The 17,996-nt window shown below is 34.6% G+C and overlaps 1 protein-coding gene across 3 annotated transcripts; it reads right to left on the bottom strand.

Moving 5' to 3' along the window:
• Positions 1–479: 479 nt before the first annotated feature.
• On the bottom strand, positions 480–16,851 carry LOC143922932 (DENN domain-containing protein 1B). 3 transcript variants are annotated; one of them, XM_077446350.1, is made up of 16 exons: positions 16,747–16,851; positions 16,527–16,676; positions 14,830–14,970; positions 14,549–14,744; positions 12,251–12,508; positions 12,061–12,159; positions 9,942–10,054; positions 6,913–7,021; positions 6,656–6,838; positions 3,676–3,744; positions 3,382–3,414; positions 3,192–3,304; positions 1,602–1,785; positions 1,422–1,523; positions 1,243–1,341; positions 480–645 (listed from the first exon to the last, which is right to left on the bottom strand). In XM_077446350.1, the coding sequence occupies exons 1-16, from the start codon at positions 16,761–16,763 to the stop codon at positions 520–522; spliced, it is 1,992 nt and encodes a 663-aa protein (XP_077302476.1). In that variant the 5' UTR covers positions 16,764–16,851; the 3' UTR covers positions 480–519. The 3 variants fall into 3 exon arrangements, with proteins under 3 accessions (XP_077302476.1, XP_077302477.1, XP_077302478.1); XM_077446351.1 differs by lacking the exon at positions 3,676–3,744; XM_077446352.1 differs by lacking the exons at positions 3,382–3,414; positions 3,676–3,744.
• Positions 16,852–17,996: the final 1,145 nt, after the last annotated feature.

Below are 17,996 nucleotides of genomic sequence, written 5' to 3' on the forward strand. Positions count from 1 at the left end.
GACTTTTTATTTTATTGACTCAGCCAAAAGAACTTAAAGGAATGCATAAAATTTTCATCTAGCTATTAAATACATATAAAAGTATTATCATACATATGTATATACATATAATAAGCAGGCATAATAATAAATGCTCCTTAATTTAAAAAAAAAAACGCTTAATTTGATTAATAATATTTAGCTGATTTTCATATATGTACATGTATAAATTACATTGTGCGTAAACATTACGGGTACATATGTAAATATTCACACACAATTGACACTATCAGTCTTATCGCGGTTTCATTGCCTGCATTAATATCATAATCAACATGCAAATACAACATATAAATCTTTTATAAATTACAAATAATATTGTTTAACAAAAAAAATCATCTTATTCAAGATTGACCAGTTTGGCTTATGATTTGTCTAACTCTATACATATATATATATTTATATATATATGTACATATGTATATATATTTTTTTTCTTTCAATGCATGTCCTATATATTAATACAAAGCTAAAATAAATCTAATCGAAAGTCGTCCAATCACTTCTGGATAAGCGGAAACGATTCAAGTCTAAGCCGTACTCCTTCAGAAGATCAGTATCCGTTTGAGGTTCGTTTAATTTGATTAAATCTTCAACCATTGTCTCCTGTAACATACAAAGTCGACATTTAAACAAAAATCGGAATACATACATACTTCATTTCATTCGTGGAGATATGCTTTTGATACAAGTTTGCTACCCCATATGTATATTATATAATGGCCTACATGCACGGCGTAACTTTCACATGCACTAAAATAAATAATAAAGTCGTAAATTAATATTAAATCAATTGTAAATTAAATCAAGTACATGTAGGGCATTCAAAAAGTAAAGTTTTTTTGGTCCAATCAAAAAATACTGACTTTTACGGGAAAAACTTAGAAGACATCATACGTACATATGTAAAAATATTATATATTTTACTTGAACATTGAAAATTTATTTAGATTTTCGAGCTCTTTTTCCTATTATGCTGAACATTAACATTAGAATAATATAATACTATGATTACTAACAAAATTAAATTAAAATTGTAAAACTGAAAATGATCAGTAGATCCGTAGCTATTAAAATATATATATAAGATGTATTGTAATAATAAAAAGCGTGTAAAAATCAAAAATTTAGATTTTCCGGCAACTTTTTGAATGTCTTCCGCGTTTGCAAAACAGCTCTGGTTTTATATACATATATATATACCTTCTTCAATATGGGAGACGGATATAGAGGAGATAGCGGAGTCAACGGCGGTCCCATTGAAGTTCTAGGCACCAGCGGCGTTTTTAAATCAACTTCAAACTAAAACAGTTATCGACATATAATATGTATATTAATATTGACAATCAAATCGAGTATACGAGAAAGCAACAGCTACGTACCTTCGCCAAAATGGGAGGCGGAAAGAGAGGAGACAACGAAGACGGTCGAGATCCCAATGAAGCTCTAGACACCGGCGCATTTCTCAAATCATCAGGCCCAAACTAGAATGATAACTATCATTGAACACACACAAATACAACTGACAAACAGTCAAATTTAGTAAGACGATATGCCCTGACATTGATAGGTGGCGATATTGTCAGCTTCTCTCGAAAACGTGGCGATGAGTGCGAAGACGAAGCCACAGCGTACGTCTTGTCCAACGAACCCGATTCTAACACTGCTGTTGTCGTCACCGACTCCGAACTGGGAGTGTCCAGTTCTTCAATCGTCTCGAAATTGCCAACTCGCTTATTAGAATTTCTAAAATGTCAACTTTATATTATACACACAGTCTCTGCTCATCGAAGTTCGAACACTCGTTTTGGGTTCATTTTCTGAGTATCCTATTGTATTTATCCACATAGTATTTGGTGCAGTATTGCTCATGCAAATGCTTTAAAACCCAATTGAGTGTAGAAGCACACTTGGATTTTAAAATATTTGTATGAACAATACTGCACCAAATACTTTGTAGATAAATACAATAGGATACTCTGCATTGTTTACAAAAAAAATGAACCCAAAATGTCATTCATAACGGGAGCAAGTACACAAAATCGCCCCAAAAATTCGTCTCTGTTTTGCACTACTCTCATCCGTCGCACTCAATACATTTTCCTAATTTCATCTACCCATCTTCCTTTTAGCCTTTTGCATCCTCTCGGGTACCATTCTAGCCACGTGGCCCGTTGCCATTTCAATCCCTTCACTCTATCCACTATAACCACAACCCCTGTCATACTTCTCACCCACGTATGCCGTATCCTGTCTTTCCCCGTTATGCCAAGCACACAACGGTCTTTACTTCTTTGAGTGTATTGGACTTTGTGTAGCAACTTGGCGTTCAATGTCCAAGTTTCACATCCATACGTCATCACTGGCAAAACACATTGATCGAAGATCTTTTTCTGCAGGCAAAGTGGCATTTTTGATTTAAAAACTGCATTCATTCAAGTCCAAATGCGCTCCATTCAAATTTCATACGTCTCTTTATTTCTTCTTATTTACTAATATATAAATATATACATATATGTATGTACGTACAATAAATATCAGACACAAAAAGCACAGAACGGGTTAACTCGACCAATTATGACTTAAATCTAAAATTCAAAATGAAAGATAATATTTAATGACTCGATAATTATTAATTTTTTCACTTTGCTCTTTCTATCTAAAAAATGTTTATTTTTTATTTTTGACCATAGATAAAATTGAATAAAAAAAAAATAATAACAGTAAATTGTACTCAAATCGTCAGTTGATGAACACTTGCCCTACTGTGCTAAAAAAATCCACAAGCCACTGTGCTGGACGCCAAGCGTCCAGTTAAAAATGCTACAAAATCGGCGAGGTTAATTTTGTAATGAGCTATAAAAATCATTTTATCACATATTTAACGTCTAATAATATAAAATAAGAATCATTCCAAGCCGGATTTCGCATCTGTAGCTGGGGCTGACCGTAAAAATAATTATTTCTGTTGATATTGATGAATGTTTTTATTTCGTAATGACATGATTCGAATCGCAGAGGTTTTGATGAGGAATACATAAAATATGAAGACATTACATTCAGTATATTCGGAGATATGAGTCCCGGTCACTCGCTATCCATCACAGTGTGGCATGTGTTAGTACTGACATTGAAAATACAGCATATTTTACCTGGCGGTTGAGCGTGATCTAGAACTTCTGGGCGAATTGTCCACAGACAGATTCTCTAATTTGTTACGCAGATCTTTGTAAGCCGAACGCACACCTCGCCGTCCGGATTTAACCTGAAACCAAAGACACTCACTAAATACATCTGACTATCGTCGTGGAAATTGTGTTTAATAATATTGCTCATACGTACTGATTCCACAGCTGACTCAACAGCCGGATGAGCCTAAAATTTGTTTGAAACGGCGTGTTAATAAAACATGTTAATATCATTAAAATGTGAAATATTATAATATTAATTTTCGGTAATGAACACACACACACACACCTAGCATTGTGTTTTAATTACATTCATAAAAAAAAATTAGTTCGATAGTACTTTTTGATACTCGGCTAGTCTCATCGCCATTGTGTATTGTAATTTTAACATAATTTATTAGTATTTCGGAAAAGTTTTAGTGTTTATTTAGGTTTGAAAATGTCTTACCTTGTTTGTGTCTTTTTCAGAATGCTTCCGTTTTAATGTTTTGACAGCACTGATATTCTTACCGAGCATCTTTTATGTATATAAAAAGGAAAATAAAACTTCGCTATATTAAGATTATTAAAATGATTAATTTCCACAACCCTTACATACCGGCGAAGCTGACAAAACGACAACAAGAAGACAAACAAGAGATAGACGTACATATATATATATATATATTACTAAAGGTGCAATACCAATTCAAATACAGTGAAAAATGATAAGTGTGAGAATTAGCCGACGTTGTGGAAATTTTATTTATTTTAACCAACGTGCAATAAGAAGTCTACGTGTTTACGTCAGTGTGATTAATTGGTTATTGTTAATAATTACCGGTAAATTTGATTAAAAACATTGGCAAGGAAGTAGGCAGGGCCGGCTCAAAGGTGCAGCAGACTAAGCACATGTTTTCGATTATTAAATTAAAAAAATAAAATTTGGCTTCCTTTGAACTTACAAAACATTTCATATTCAACTTAATTTTTTTGCTCGAAGTAACAATACGGATTTTAAAATATTATATTTTACGAGGAACGCAGGACGTTGACTGTCCAACATCAACGACTCGCGAATAAAACTTGTAAAACAACAAACTGTCGTCGGTACAAATGGTACAAACACGCCCAACCCGAGGGTATATGACACCCCTAGGCAGATTGGTGTCAGCCCCCCCCCCCTTAAATTTTTAAACAAAAAATTAAATTTAAAATTTTTATACAAAAAATTAAATTTAAAATTTTTATACAAAATAGGCACGTTTTACGTATAAAAATGAATAAAATACAGATAACTATGAATAAATTCGGTAATGAAGACATTATTATATATTTAACAATGAATTGAATAATTTTATAGAGAGAGTCATTGATGTTTGACAGTCAATTTCCTGCCATCCTCGTATATTATAATATTTTACAATCGGTATTGTTTCTTCGAGTATAAAAATTAAGTTGAATATAAAATGTTTTACAAATTCAAAGAAAGCCAAATTATTATTTTTTCAATTTAATAATAAAAAAAAGGAAAATGGGGGGGCGCCTCGCAGCGCCTATAAAATTAATCAATTCTAATTAAGTCAAAAAAAAATTCATCAATTCATTGTTGAATATAAATTAATGTCTTCATTAACGAATTTATTCATAACTATCAGTGTTTTATTTTATTTTATTCATTTTTATACATAAAACGTGCCTATTGTAAATAAAAATTTTAATTTAATTTTATGTTTTTGTCTTAATATATTTTTCTTCAACATAAAATTTATTGTTTAACCCTTTGGCTGCTACGAGGTTTTTCAATGTCCAAGCGAAAAATGCTAACATTTGTAATTATTTTGAAAAAAAATAAATATAATATTTTTTTTTACATACTTACTTCGCCGAACACTCGTAATTTTTATAATACTTTATATACATTTTTAAGAAGCAGTCGTGGACTCGTGCTCTCTCTTTCTGTCTTGCTTTTACATGCGTGCGTGCGAAAGAGATACCTACATATATACACTAAATAAGTTTTGACGATTGTTTTCCGAGGCTTTATTCTTTTCAATAATCTATTTTTAGATATCGATGTATCCTTACAACATGCGATATATTCGAAACAGGTAGCGGTCTCTCTCTCTTTCTTTCTTGGTTTTAATTGTGTACGTGTGAGCAAGACACACAAGGATGCGAAGTTTCTAATAATCAAATAATTTTTCAACATGTATCATAAACATTTTGTATGCATTTCAGTTGCATTTGATTGATTGCATGAATTCGTGACGTCTCGTGACCTATATAATTGAAAGCGGATTTCTATTGTTTTTTGCCATTTATTTTAACTCTGCAAAATGATATCGGACAGTGAAAGTGATGAAAGCGAAATAATAGCTCCTCGCCGAGGAACTCGACAAATCAGCAGCTCTACTGATTCTGAAAATGAATTTATCGATAATAATCAATTCCCAAGTAATAACTCCTTATATGACATTGACAACGAACCCGAAATTTACTTTGATGATGAACCCGAAATTGAAGAGCTTTTATTTAAAAAATTGATAAATATTTATAAAGCTTGATTGAAAAATAAATATAAATACGTATATAAAAAAAATGTTTCGTGCCACTGATGCGCTGGTGGCTCAAAGAAAGTATTGAAATACGACAATTAATGACGTCAACAACGATCGTCGTAGCAATCTTCGCCGATTTCAAAACAACGATTTATCGTTGTTGTAGCAGTCAAAGGGTTAAAAATAAGGGGGGGAGCAGGGGTGTCTGGGGTGGGCAACTGCCCCCCCCCCCCCCAGATTTGAATGGGACTATCTACGTTGTTTAATGTATTATTATGAATTAAAATACTAAAATACTAAACCAACAAACCAAACCTCTTAATAGATTTTTTTTTAATTATTTTACTATTAATTTTATCGATAAAAAAATGATTAAAAGCAAATTCATATACTCATTTTTTTAATATAATAAACCCACCCCCACCTTTAGAAAGTCATCCCTTACTGGTCAAAATTTGTGCCCCCCCCCACTGGGAAAAGCTGAAATGACACCCCTGAGGGGGGGGGGGGCGCTGAAATCAATAAACGTATACTCTTTTGAATAATTCCATCTCCTATGTGAAAAATGTTAGTTTAGACAAAATTTGATTGAAAATGAAAAATAATGGTAATTTTTAATCATATTTAACGATAATTATTAATAATTTGATTTATTACACTGTCCACAACATATTAACATGTAAGTACATGTACCTACACAGTAATCTCCCAAACTGCATTTAGCTCCAAATCTTTCTACAACAACAAGGGATGATCGCAGCCTTTAAAGGACTTTTAAATGTTCAAACTCCATACTCAAAAGCTTACAATGCACTCAATTCGAGTAGAAAGTTATTTGTATTAGAACAGAGTTATGCATCGTACAAGTCAAATCAAACCAAACATTACCTTGTCTCGCACTTGTCGGAAAATCTTCGACGGATGGTGCAACGATTCGTACAACTTGGAGAGATTCGGAAACCCTCGCGATCCCGCTTCGAGTTTCTTCTGATCGTAGGCGCAACACTCTCTTTCGAATTCATCGGTGCGAGTGGTTCCATGTTGCAACAGTTTCATCCTGTCGTCGATAAACTACAAAACAAACAAACCGTATGAACAGTGGCGTGCGATTCTCCGTTTGCGAATGGCACTAGCTCGGAGGTTACCTGCACGAAAGTTTGCGACGTCGAGAGGGTTTGCAAGAACGGCTTCATCGCTGATCCACGATTCGACACGAATACATCGGTATCAAAGACTACCTGTCCGTCTTCCACTCTGTTCCAATCATTCAAACGGTTAGAACTACATACACATATGTTTTCACTAGGGGGTACTCAAAAGTGAACGGAATTTCGGTTCACATTATTTAATCATCTTCAAAGAACTCCTCGTTGGACGGTTTCAAAACCTTTCAAATTTCAAGCAAAGTAGTACTACATATAGTCTTGAGAAATATGAAAAATGTTAAAGATATTACGTCGAACCGATCTAGCATCGAATTTAGAACTGATACGAAACATTCAAATTCTGGATTTAATTGGTGTTTTCATTACCGTCTCTAGTATATTCTATTTTTTTTATTATTCTTTAACTCATATGTAAATGGTGTGTGATTTAACTGTACATTGAGTAAAATACTTTGTATCTTAAAAAAAATGTTTGTGCATTAAACAATCTTGTATTTTGCATCGAATAAAATATTTTCGCATTAAAAAATATGAAACGATCATTCGAAAAAATAGATTTTATCATTAGAATAGATACAATAAGATATATAAATTATTATTTTGAATAAAATTTTATTTTACTACCGCCATCTATGTATGTATAAAACTAAAGACTACATAGACGTCATTCAGATTTTAAATTTGCAAAATTCAAACGCGTCTTAAATGATATTTTATCTCTATCGTAATGGCGGAGGATCCATTTACTTATATTGATGACCAAAATGAGCAATATGGCAAAGTATGAAAACGATCGGATAAGAGGCAAATTTTTTCAAAAAAGTGAAACGTAAAGGAGGTTTGTAATAATAATAAAAAGTGACAAGGTTGCAGTCTTCAGCTATTTGCGACCTGTCAACTGTCAAAAGTGTTTACTTTTGTTGACGTATTACGTATGAATATGAATGATGATGTCAGGTCGTAGAGTCGAAGCCAAGGTCGTAGGTGTCGAAGGTCGCAAGCAGAAGAGTAAAAAATAAGGAATCCAGTAGAGAGAAGCGTTGGTCGTTGTCGGTTCGTTTTTTTTGGTATTCGCAACGTTGCCGATACAGTTCGTCTTTCATTTTAATACACATTCTATCGGCTTTTAAGTAGCAAATATTTTTTTCAATGATCAAAGCAAAGTTTCTAATGAAATTTGTATCCGTCATTAAGAAATGCACACAATTTTTTTATAACGTACAGAAACTATTTTGAATGTAAAATATTTTTTTTTAAATGCATATTTATTTTATATAAAGGACGGTTAAATTGTTCCCCTTAAAATGTTAGAATTCAACCCCCGCTCGACCCACGATGACTAATTAGATTTCGTTTCTCTTTCGCACTGCATTTTGGTCAAGAAATACAGCATTGTTCGTGCATATAGGGGTCGGTAGAATTTGACTTTTATTTTTTGTTAGTTTTGAGTTTGTGTTTCGTGTTTTGAAATATTGACATTAATAAAATTTCAATATAAAATACATAAGTTGTTGATATTATTAATTCATTTATGGAATACGTATATATTTTATATTAATCGAAATTTATATTTTTTATAGCAGACTTGCAAAGATCTCTAGACCGTGTACATCAAGAAAGCAATCGAAGAGGTCTGCCAATAAATATAAAGAAGACGAAATCTATGCTAGTTGACAGAATGCAGACACCGGTGATCTGACGTTGTATGGAGAAGTGTTAAAAGAGTTAAAAGATTTAAATAACTGGCTACTTGGTTAAATGAAGAGATGGACCCAGATGAAGATTTAGGAATACGCATGGAGATTATTCACGTACATCATCATGTGAAAAGTAAATTTGATATTGTGGGAGCTAGAGTGATAAGCGAGGTACATAACACTACAAAAAAAGTGAAGGAACTAATGAGTATACGAAAACATAATGGTCCCAGCAGCTTAAATGACAGAGATAGCAACCTAATAACTGATATCAACCAGTTAAATAGATGGAAACAATATGTTGAAGAACTTTTTCAAGACCGAAGACCTACAGATCATGATGTGAAGACTGCTTCGAAAGGACCACCTATGTATCATGACATCAGAAGTAGAAAGAGCCATCTAAAAGGCAAAAAGCAGGAAAGCAACTGGTTCGGATGAAATACCAGTTGAAATATAATAATAGAACTACTCGAGGAAAATGGTATCCAAGTCTTGGTTCAATTATATAATAACAATCTTGGTTCAATTATCGAAATTAAGGCGACGCTTACGAACAAGCATCTCAATCTTCGTACGCGTTTGAGATTCGCGAAGAGCCACGTCTGGTCAGTGTTGGTGATCAGCCGCATCGAAGCTTTTGAGATGTGAGTCTACAAGCGTATGCTGATGATCCCATGGACCAAAAAAGTCTCAAATGGAGCTGTCCTCAAGCTGGAGCATGATAAGGAGAGGTATGGAACTTGTTTCTGTCATAAAGCGGAGAAAGATTAAGAGAGTACCTCGGACACATGATACAGCGTCCAAACTACGAATTTCTCTATTTAATAACCATGGGGAAAATAGAAGTGAGGAAATGGATTGGCAGGAAGAAGTTGTCTTGGCTTCGAAACATGCAAATGTGGACTGATATGAGCGCCGAAGAACTGTTCCGACCGATGCGGATATCTACAAATAATCGACGAAATGGTCCCGGATGCAGACAAAGCATTAGATGAATATTTTTTACAGGATAAAAGTAATTGTCAACGTCATATTATGTACAGCAAAACTTATAGTAGTATTATTTAAGACCTTGCATTCAATTATATTGTAATAATATTATATAGTTAAACAAGAAATAATATAGAAATTATTTTACGCCCTTAAAATATTACAACACAGATCGAATACAGTCAGTTGTCCTTTTGATTGTGATTAAATAATGAAAATGTTTCAACAAGCACACAATTTATAACCTCAAAACTCTGGTTGCTTCATCGTACCCCTCGTATGTATGTGAAAAAAGAGACATATGAAAATATAACAAACCGAAAAGCATCTCGATAGCCTGCGATTAAATAAGTAATCGTTTGGAGGAATCCCCTAGCGATTACATCCTCTAATAAATATGGAGATTTCAATGAATTCATCAAAATTTTTGTCTACAATCAAAACATACATTATTTAAACTGTTTGGATTGTAATAAGTGACTGGGCGGAAATGATTAGATAATTAGTAATGTGAGTTATTGATAACATGGCCAGACATACAAATGTAAAATCTGTTACATTGATATGTAAAAGCTATGTACTACTATTATAAAAGTGACTCGAATACGTTGTCTTTAACCCTTTGAGTGCTGCCGTCTTTTCTGTTGAAAGTCCGCCACGCTAAAAATTTCCAACTAGAATTATTTACAAATCCAATAGAAAGCAGCTATAAAAATTGTAGCTAATCCAAACAAACCCTAGATAACTACTGCCGAGGATTTCGAGTTTTGTAAAGGTGTGTTTAGACTCTCTAATATACCTTGCAACAATATAAAATAAACAAAAGACGTCTATTAATGAATGTATTTCTCCAAAACTAGTTCGATCTTCTTCATTGTTTTTAAAATGTAATGCTCACAATCTACATAAATTCTAAGCCACAATCTAAAATACTCAACAGTTATGGATTTCCATCGAGAAATTCTGCTATGGTTATAAATTCGGAAATTCCAGTGTAAAACAGTCTTTTTAAAAATAGTCACGGATTACACTACCCATGTTCAATGCATTTCCTTTTCAATTCTACCTGGAAAGGCTAAGCGGGTAGTTTTCTTGTTTATTTTTTACATACTCAAAAATACGGCGTATTTCAGGCTCATGGACTTGTTGGCAAAACGCCGATCGGCGTTGGTCAGCATTCAAAGGGTTAAATGAATTCTGCTCGCTATTCCACGTTGCTGTTTATTCCATCATTTAGTTGATCGGCACATTTGATGCTTCGAATACGATTGACCTACAATACTACGATCTAGGATCGTCTCGGGCAGAAGACGAGGCGAAGGATTCATCTTGAGAATCGATGAGAGCTTGTTCACTAATCGATTGGTAATGTTTTATGGTCAAAATGAATGAATGTCGGTAACAGCAATTTTAGAGACCAGTCTCTAAATTTACTCCAAGACGGAAGAATCGGAAAAGTTTGATTCGTTTCAAGTCTTATTTAGCCAAATTCATTCGAAACAATAAGTCTAAGTATTCGAGTCACTTTTGGACGCAATGATAATTTTCTCAAGAATATAAATTAATACATGAATAAATGAAAGTTTTTTTCCAATACGTCTCTAGATAACGAGTTATCACTTACATAAATTGCTATTATTTAGCTAAGATAGTAATCGTCTAATTATTTCCACCCAATCATCTACATATATTAAAAAATACATATGAGCCGTTATATTTCAAAGTGGCACAAGTCCACTTTTTCCTCATTTCGAGAAATATTTCGCAAAACATTAAATATAATGTTTTGTGTTTAACAATATTTAAAAATACCGGTGGCCTGTAATGCGTGTATTCTGCTTTTCCAAGACTCTGGACATATCGAGTTAAAACCAACAGCATGGACTAGTGTTTAGCATATCTTGCTATAGTCAGTGTGGTCACGAGTTTGAGTCACACTGATTGCTGCTAGCCAGACCTCGGTTTGTGACCAGGTCAACAATTTCCTATCAGAGTTTGCCAATTTTTCTGATTTTCATTGAAACGACTCCTGCAAAATTGGCTTTCCTTACCCATTTCTCTCGCAAAATCTTGAGTTATGTTATATCTCAAGGTTCGGCCGGTTTCTCTCCATAGATGTCTCCGTGGATGATTATTGTATAAAAATTCGTATTGTTGTATGAAATATTTCTTGATCGTATTGTATACGATGTTTGCAATGTTTGACCATAGATGACATATGTAATTTCGAATTATGTATTAATATATAATTTATAATAATTATAGTACGCTCGTCGTATTGGAGCGATCTGTAATGACGATTGATTGAATTAAATAAAAAAAAGAAGTGACAGCAATTTGTGGATTGAGCTTAACAGAAATAGCGCTTTTGGAACTGAAAATTGGACCTCTTTCAAATATAACGGCTCAAATATAACATATAATATGTAGCACTAACAGCATCGGAAGGCAGTCCTTCCAAATCTTTAAATGGACTTGTAATTCGGTCTTCATCGGCATACACAACTACAACCTCACCGAGGTCTTCTGTGATTCTCTGAAATTTAAAAAAAAAAAAAGCAAACGAGATCAAATATATACTTTTGGTACATTTTAATGCATCTATGGTGGAATATGTTGTAATTTACCTCGAAAACCGATTCGTGCACGCCGATCAAATAAGGCATGGGTGCATGAAGGTATGGAGTCATCTGCTCCGGTAGGATTGGTATGAAAATGTGTTGCCAAACTAGCGGATACAATAAATCGTTTGCCGCCTGGACGCATGCCGCGACCCGTGATAGTCGCCGAGAGCAGATTATGATTCGTCTTTCGTGTAACATGGAGCTTAGAATTTTCATCATGCTGGGTGCACGAACGGCGTTGTAGTATTCAGTCAAATTGATCTGAAGGGGCAAAAATTACACAATCAACACACACCAAAAGACGCAAGCTCCACATTTTGCTGAAGAAACACTTCTTTTACATTTCAATAAGTGCGAATAAAAAAATGGAAACCTAACCTCAACCATAAGATACGAATTTTTTCAGCAAATTGAGGGCCACTCATCGATTGTGCATGACATGGAAATATTATAAGCGCATTTGGCAATTACTGCACAAGTAAAATAATAGCAGGAGATACATATATGCATTTTTTGGTCCGGTGATTATTCCGTAAAAAACGATCTCACCCAAAAATTCCATGGATCGAAAGCTAACCACGCGAAATATTGCACTAACGAGAACCCGAGTGCCAGATGGTTCGTGATCGAGATTTTAGTGACTAGCACGAGATCGTTTTTTGCCGAATAATATGTTTACCGCATATCCTGTTGCATTTTATTGATTCTTTCAATCGCAGCATTTATTATCGCTAAAAGTCATAAAAGCCTTATCTCTAATACATAATGGTGATGGGATCAATAGCTTATATTTGTACTGGGATTATTTATATGTACATATTGAAGTTTGTTTTATCAATCAAATCTCATTTTACGCTCGATTAATTTACTCATCATAACTCCAGAAAGGTATAATGTTCATACACAAAACATTCATACAATCAAAAACCATTTTTTTTAAAGAAAAATAACACCTCCACTAAAGTTTCACATTAAAAAAAAGTGAACAAAATCATTAATTCTCTTATTAGTTCGAAAACTTCGAAAATTCTTATTATAGTTTGTGATTTATGATTAAATTTCGATGATACTGGCTTATCTAATATTTTTTTATTGATTGTTAAAGGATGTGAATAGATCTTCATCGCTACACGTTATATTGAATTCTTGTAAGTTCTTTTCGTTAAAAAATATGTTATGAGTATGAAAATTATGTTGCGTGATCATTTTGTCCGTGAACTTTATGTCATATTACATGAAAATTATATCATGTAATCCATTTGTTCGTGAGCATTATGTCGCGTCGTCATTTTTTTCGTGAGTACAAGTCGAGTGATCATTTAGTTTGTATTATGTCGCGCAATCATTTTGTCGTGAGCATTATGTCTCGTAGTCACTTTGTTTGTGACCATTACGTCCTGTAATGCCTTTGTTCGTGAACATTATGTCTCGTAGTAATTTTTTTCGTGAATACAAGTAGCGTGATCATGTTGTTCGTATAATGTCGCGCAATCATTTTGCCGTGAGCATTATGTATCGAAGTCACTTTGTTTGCGACCATTACGTCATGTAATCACTTTGTTCGTGAACATTATGTCTCGTAGTAATTTTTTTCGTGAGTACAAGTAGCGTGATCACGTATAATGTCGCGCAATCATTTTGTCGTGAACATCATGTCGCGCAATCATTTTGTCGTGAACATTGTGTCGCGCAATCATTTTGCCGTGAGCATTATGTATCGTAGTCACTTTGCTTGCGAGCATTACGTCATGTAATTACTTTGTTCGTGAACATTATGTCTCGTAGTAATTTTTTTCGTGAGTACAAGTAGCGTGATCATGTTGTTCGTATAATGTCACGCAATCATTTTGTCGTGAAAATTATGTCGCGCAATCATTTTGCCGTGAGCATTATGTATCGTAGTCACTATGTTTGCGACCATTACGTCATGTAATCACTTTATTCGTGAATATTATGTTACGTAATAATTTTGCGCGTTACCATTTATTCGTGTTTTCGTTTTGTCTGTAAACGTTTCGTTGTGACACAATATAAAATATTTGTCAATTCAATATCTTCTAATATAAAATGAGCAATTCTTGTATCAGAGACAGAACGATTAAGTCGAAACAAATAAATTATTATTTGATTTAATCAACTAGCAAATATATAATAAAACATAAATATATGCCAACGCTGAAATATGCATGTAAAATAAAATCAAAATACAAAAAACACTGTACGCACATTGAAATTAATTCGCAGGCTGAAAATCAAAAATATATCGCAACAATAAAACGTAATACGTCTAAATGGCCTTACATTTCCCGGAATTCTGGGTAATTTGTATTCTTGATTTAGGCCAGGCGGACATCCAAAATATAAATGTAAATAGTTGTGAACGTCGGGGTGCAGTCTAGACGGGTCGTTCTCTTCGATGTCATCACTCAAGTTGATTAAGCTTTCGTTGTGTGACTTCTCGAGGTCTCGCATCAAAGACGCTATATGATCCAACATTCTGCAAAATAAACACACACACGTTTAAATTCAATCACGATTGATACGTCGATGTGAGCAAACTATCATAAGCAATGGAGCATTACCCGTAGAATTTGTCATGGTGTGGTAAATATGATAGAAACACTAAGGCACGATTGGTGTGAACGTCATGCCGACAAAAACCATACATCCACTTTGAGTCAAAGTTCGTCAAAACGAACGAAAAATGCTCGACTACGAATTGTCTGAAATCAATTAATAAAACATTTATTATGTGGTATTATAACAGAGCATTAAAAAACAACCGTTTAATAAAATTTGGGTTTTACACCATATATGTATGTACATTATATTAAACTACCTTAGATTAGATAGCGATTAGATTTAGTTTCAGAGTTAAATTTAAAGTCGCATACTACTTATGTATGACACTACATGTGTACGTATGTCAAATAGTATATCCATAGTGTTAGATTAAATTACATCGGAGTCCAGAGATAAATTTTGAGTATTGCACTATTCTATCCGTATAAGGTATAACACTGTCACTTTACTAAAACTGTTTGCGACACCTAAAGGCCACTCATGCGCCCTTATAACCAATAAGTGCTAATAAAATAAAGCTCCATAATTAGTGTTTCACCTTCAAATTCTGCGGCAATCAAACCGAACCTTTAATAAATTACTACATATTGTATTTTACATAGATATATACCAGGAAGGCCTAACATGTAGACCCCAATGCCCCTTCTTAGACAATTAAATACAAACTGATAAGAAACGATCGACTTGGAGTCACAAATATCCAAGTCTGACATTTAAGATTAGCACGGGATCGAACCCGCTAACCTCTCGGTGCTAAACATAAATGCAACCAGCGAGCCATACTGCTTGCTAGATATGAACATATGATATATACGTACCCATACATGAACTAGATTACAGTATATATGTATTTGTCTACTATACAAATGCAACTTTCACTAACTTAAGTAGCACCGGGCAATTTGGCTAGTATGTTATGGCGAAAACTATACAAATACAAACAAAATTTGATTAGACCGAGCTGGATTCGGGAACGATGACAGTGTTTTTGTAGTGTGTTAAAAGGTACACACTACATGCATTGCGATTCGATTAGATAAGGAGTGGCTTTCTAAAAATTAAATTTCAAGTGGTGGTACAACTTATCTTCTTCTTCTAATGCCGAACCCGTATTCAGACATCGTTTATGGCCTGTGCAAACTATGCCCTATCATGGGCATGAGTCCGAGTCCCATCCACGACCTGATGTTCCGGAGCCAAGACAGCTTCTTTCTCCCAAGCTACCGTTTGCTTTCTATTTTCCTCTACGACTGTTTGTAGAAGGCGATATTTGGCGCCGCGTAAAACACGGCCAAAATATTCCATCTTACAGAGCTCTACCGTGTCGAGAAGCTCTCTCCTTTTATACGATCGTTTCGTTCCTCGCATACTCTTTCCATGACATCTTCATTTACATGTAACACCACAATTCAAAGGACTCTATCTTGTTCAGGCTTGCCACTTATAATAATGTATAATACAAAAATTGTGAAAATGCAACATGATAGTAATCACAATTCAAATCAAACTTACATACTGAATGTTTGACAGTTTCCATTTGGCAATGAGAAATCAACTGTAGAGCAAAGTGAAGCTTCATCCCGACAAAGTGAGACTTCATTTGCAATAGAAAAGGCAGCGAGAATTGCGATAGCGAAATTTCAACACGTCGTTTTGACAGTTGACAGCAGAAAAGAAGATAGGGTTAGGTACTCACACATGGAAGTCGCAAGGATATACAAAGTCGGGTACGATTTGAAGGTTGGGCGAGTCGTAGTCCTGGGGGAACGTTTTAATCACTGACCTACGCCCATCTGGATGTTTGACGACCTCACAAAAACACTCGAAGTAATGCTGCACGTGCTCCCTGAAAAACGAAAGGCGGATGGTCAGGAGCGTCGGGATGAAGGCTGACTATATGGGACTGTGACACATACCGAGTCCTCGATGCCATGGTTGAGAGCCAACTCAGAAGACCGACCCGCCTGATAGCCCGCGCTGAACTGTCACCGGACCGGGAGCTCGCTGACTATTACACCACTACCAACCCACTCGCTAGTTTATCAAAGATAGTTTTGGACAGGTCGAGTTCGTTCAACGAAAGACCAACCCATACAAAAGCAATGGTAACTACCGGTTGGCTGCAAAGTATGCGTTACGCATACAAACATTTATTTTTATTTATTTAAATAGGCACACATACAGAATAAAATATAAAAAGAAAGTTGTATAGTGAGACAAAAAATAATAATAAACATAAATAAAAATATAATATTCCATTTACAGTGAGCACCACATGGTGATATAAAAAAGTAAAATTACAAAAACATCAAGATTTAAAAAAAAGAAAAGAAACAGATAAAGTAAAAAAGAAAAAGAAAGACAATGAAGGTGAAGAGGTTATGGAGGATGAACGAATGAGACGACTGGCATGTTAATGCACGTGTTTATTATATGACAGCTAAAGGCAGAGTGAGTAGTGGCTCTCCGAACCCAGCCGAGTTGGTTCCCACTCGCAGGAAGGCAACCAAACTCGACCATGTCGTATAAGCGAGCCGCCACAAAGCAAATCAACCACATATTATTTTCTTCACCTTTGTCCTCAAAATACTAAAAGAGTCACTAAAGAGGTCAGGACAATCATCTAAGTTATCGTAAATAAGGCATATACGAACATTAAAGTAGAATGGGTAGAAGCGCTCTCAGCTTCCAAAAATGTTGCTACTAAAACTCCGTGCAGACGGAGATTTCGGCTGTTTTTCTCAGTTGCAGTAGGATCTCTGTAGCAGTAGGATCTCTTTGAAATAGGCTCTACTAGTGAAATTGTGTGGTAGTATTAGTTCGACAAAGTCCGAACATATGTATGTGCAGGTGCTAGATGTTCGGACCAGCCTCACTCATTGAAAAACAGTTATTATTACTTTATCTACATTGAAGTAGTATGCATAGAATTGCTCTCAGCCCCTAAAAATTTTGCCACAAAAAATCCGTGTGCCCGGAGATGTCAGCTGTTTTGTCCAGTTGTTGTAAGGGACGATCACTTCCACGAATTTTTTTTCCTCACTCTTTTGTCTCTCTTCTGACTTTCCGTCTCTCTCTTCGATGGCTCGCTTTTAAGCGATACTTTTGTTAGGAATAACTATTCTATACATTATACTTCAATGTATACGAACGATTGCACTATTGA

This window comes from Arctopsyche grandis, chromosome 2 (genome assembly GCF_051622035.1).
Source record: "Arctopsyche grandis isolate Sample6627 chromosome 2, ASM5162203v2, whole genome shotgun sequence".
Classification (NCBI taxonomy): domain Eukaryota; kingdom Metazoa; phylum Arthropoda; class Insecta; order Trichoptera; family Hydropsychidae; genus Arctopsyche; species Arctopsyche grandis.

Bases quoted from the DNA above. Each gene is read 5' to 3' on its own strand.
- LOC143922932 (XM_077446350.1), bottom strand. The intron at 14,971-16,526 runs GTGAGTACCTAA...AATTGATTTCAG, and splicing joins TATCCTTGCGACTTCCATGT to ACAATTCGTAGTCGAGCATT. The intron at 3,305-3,381 runs GTACGTATGAGC...CTTTGGTTTCAG, and splicing joins TTGAGTCAGCTGTGGAATCA to GTTAAATCCGGACGGCGAGG.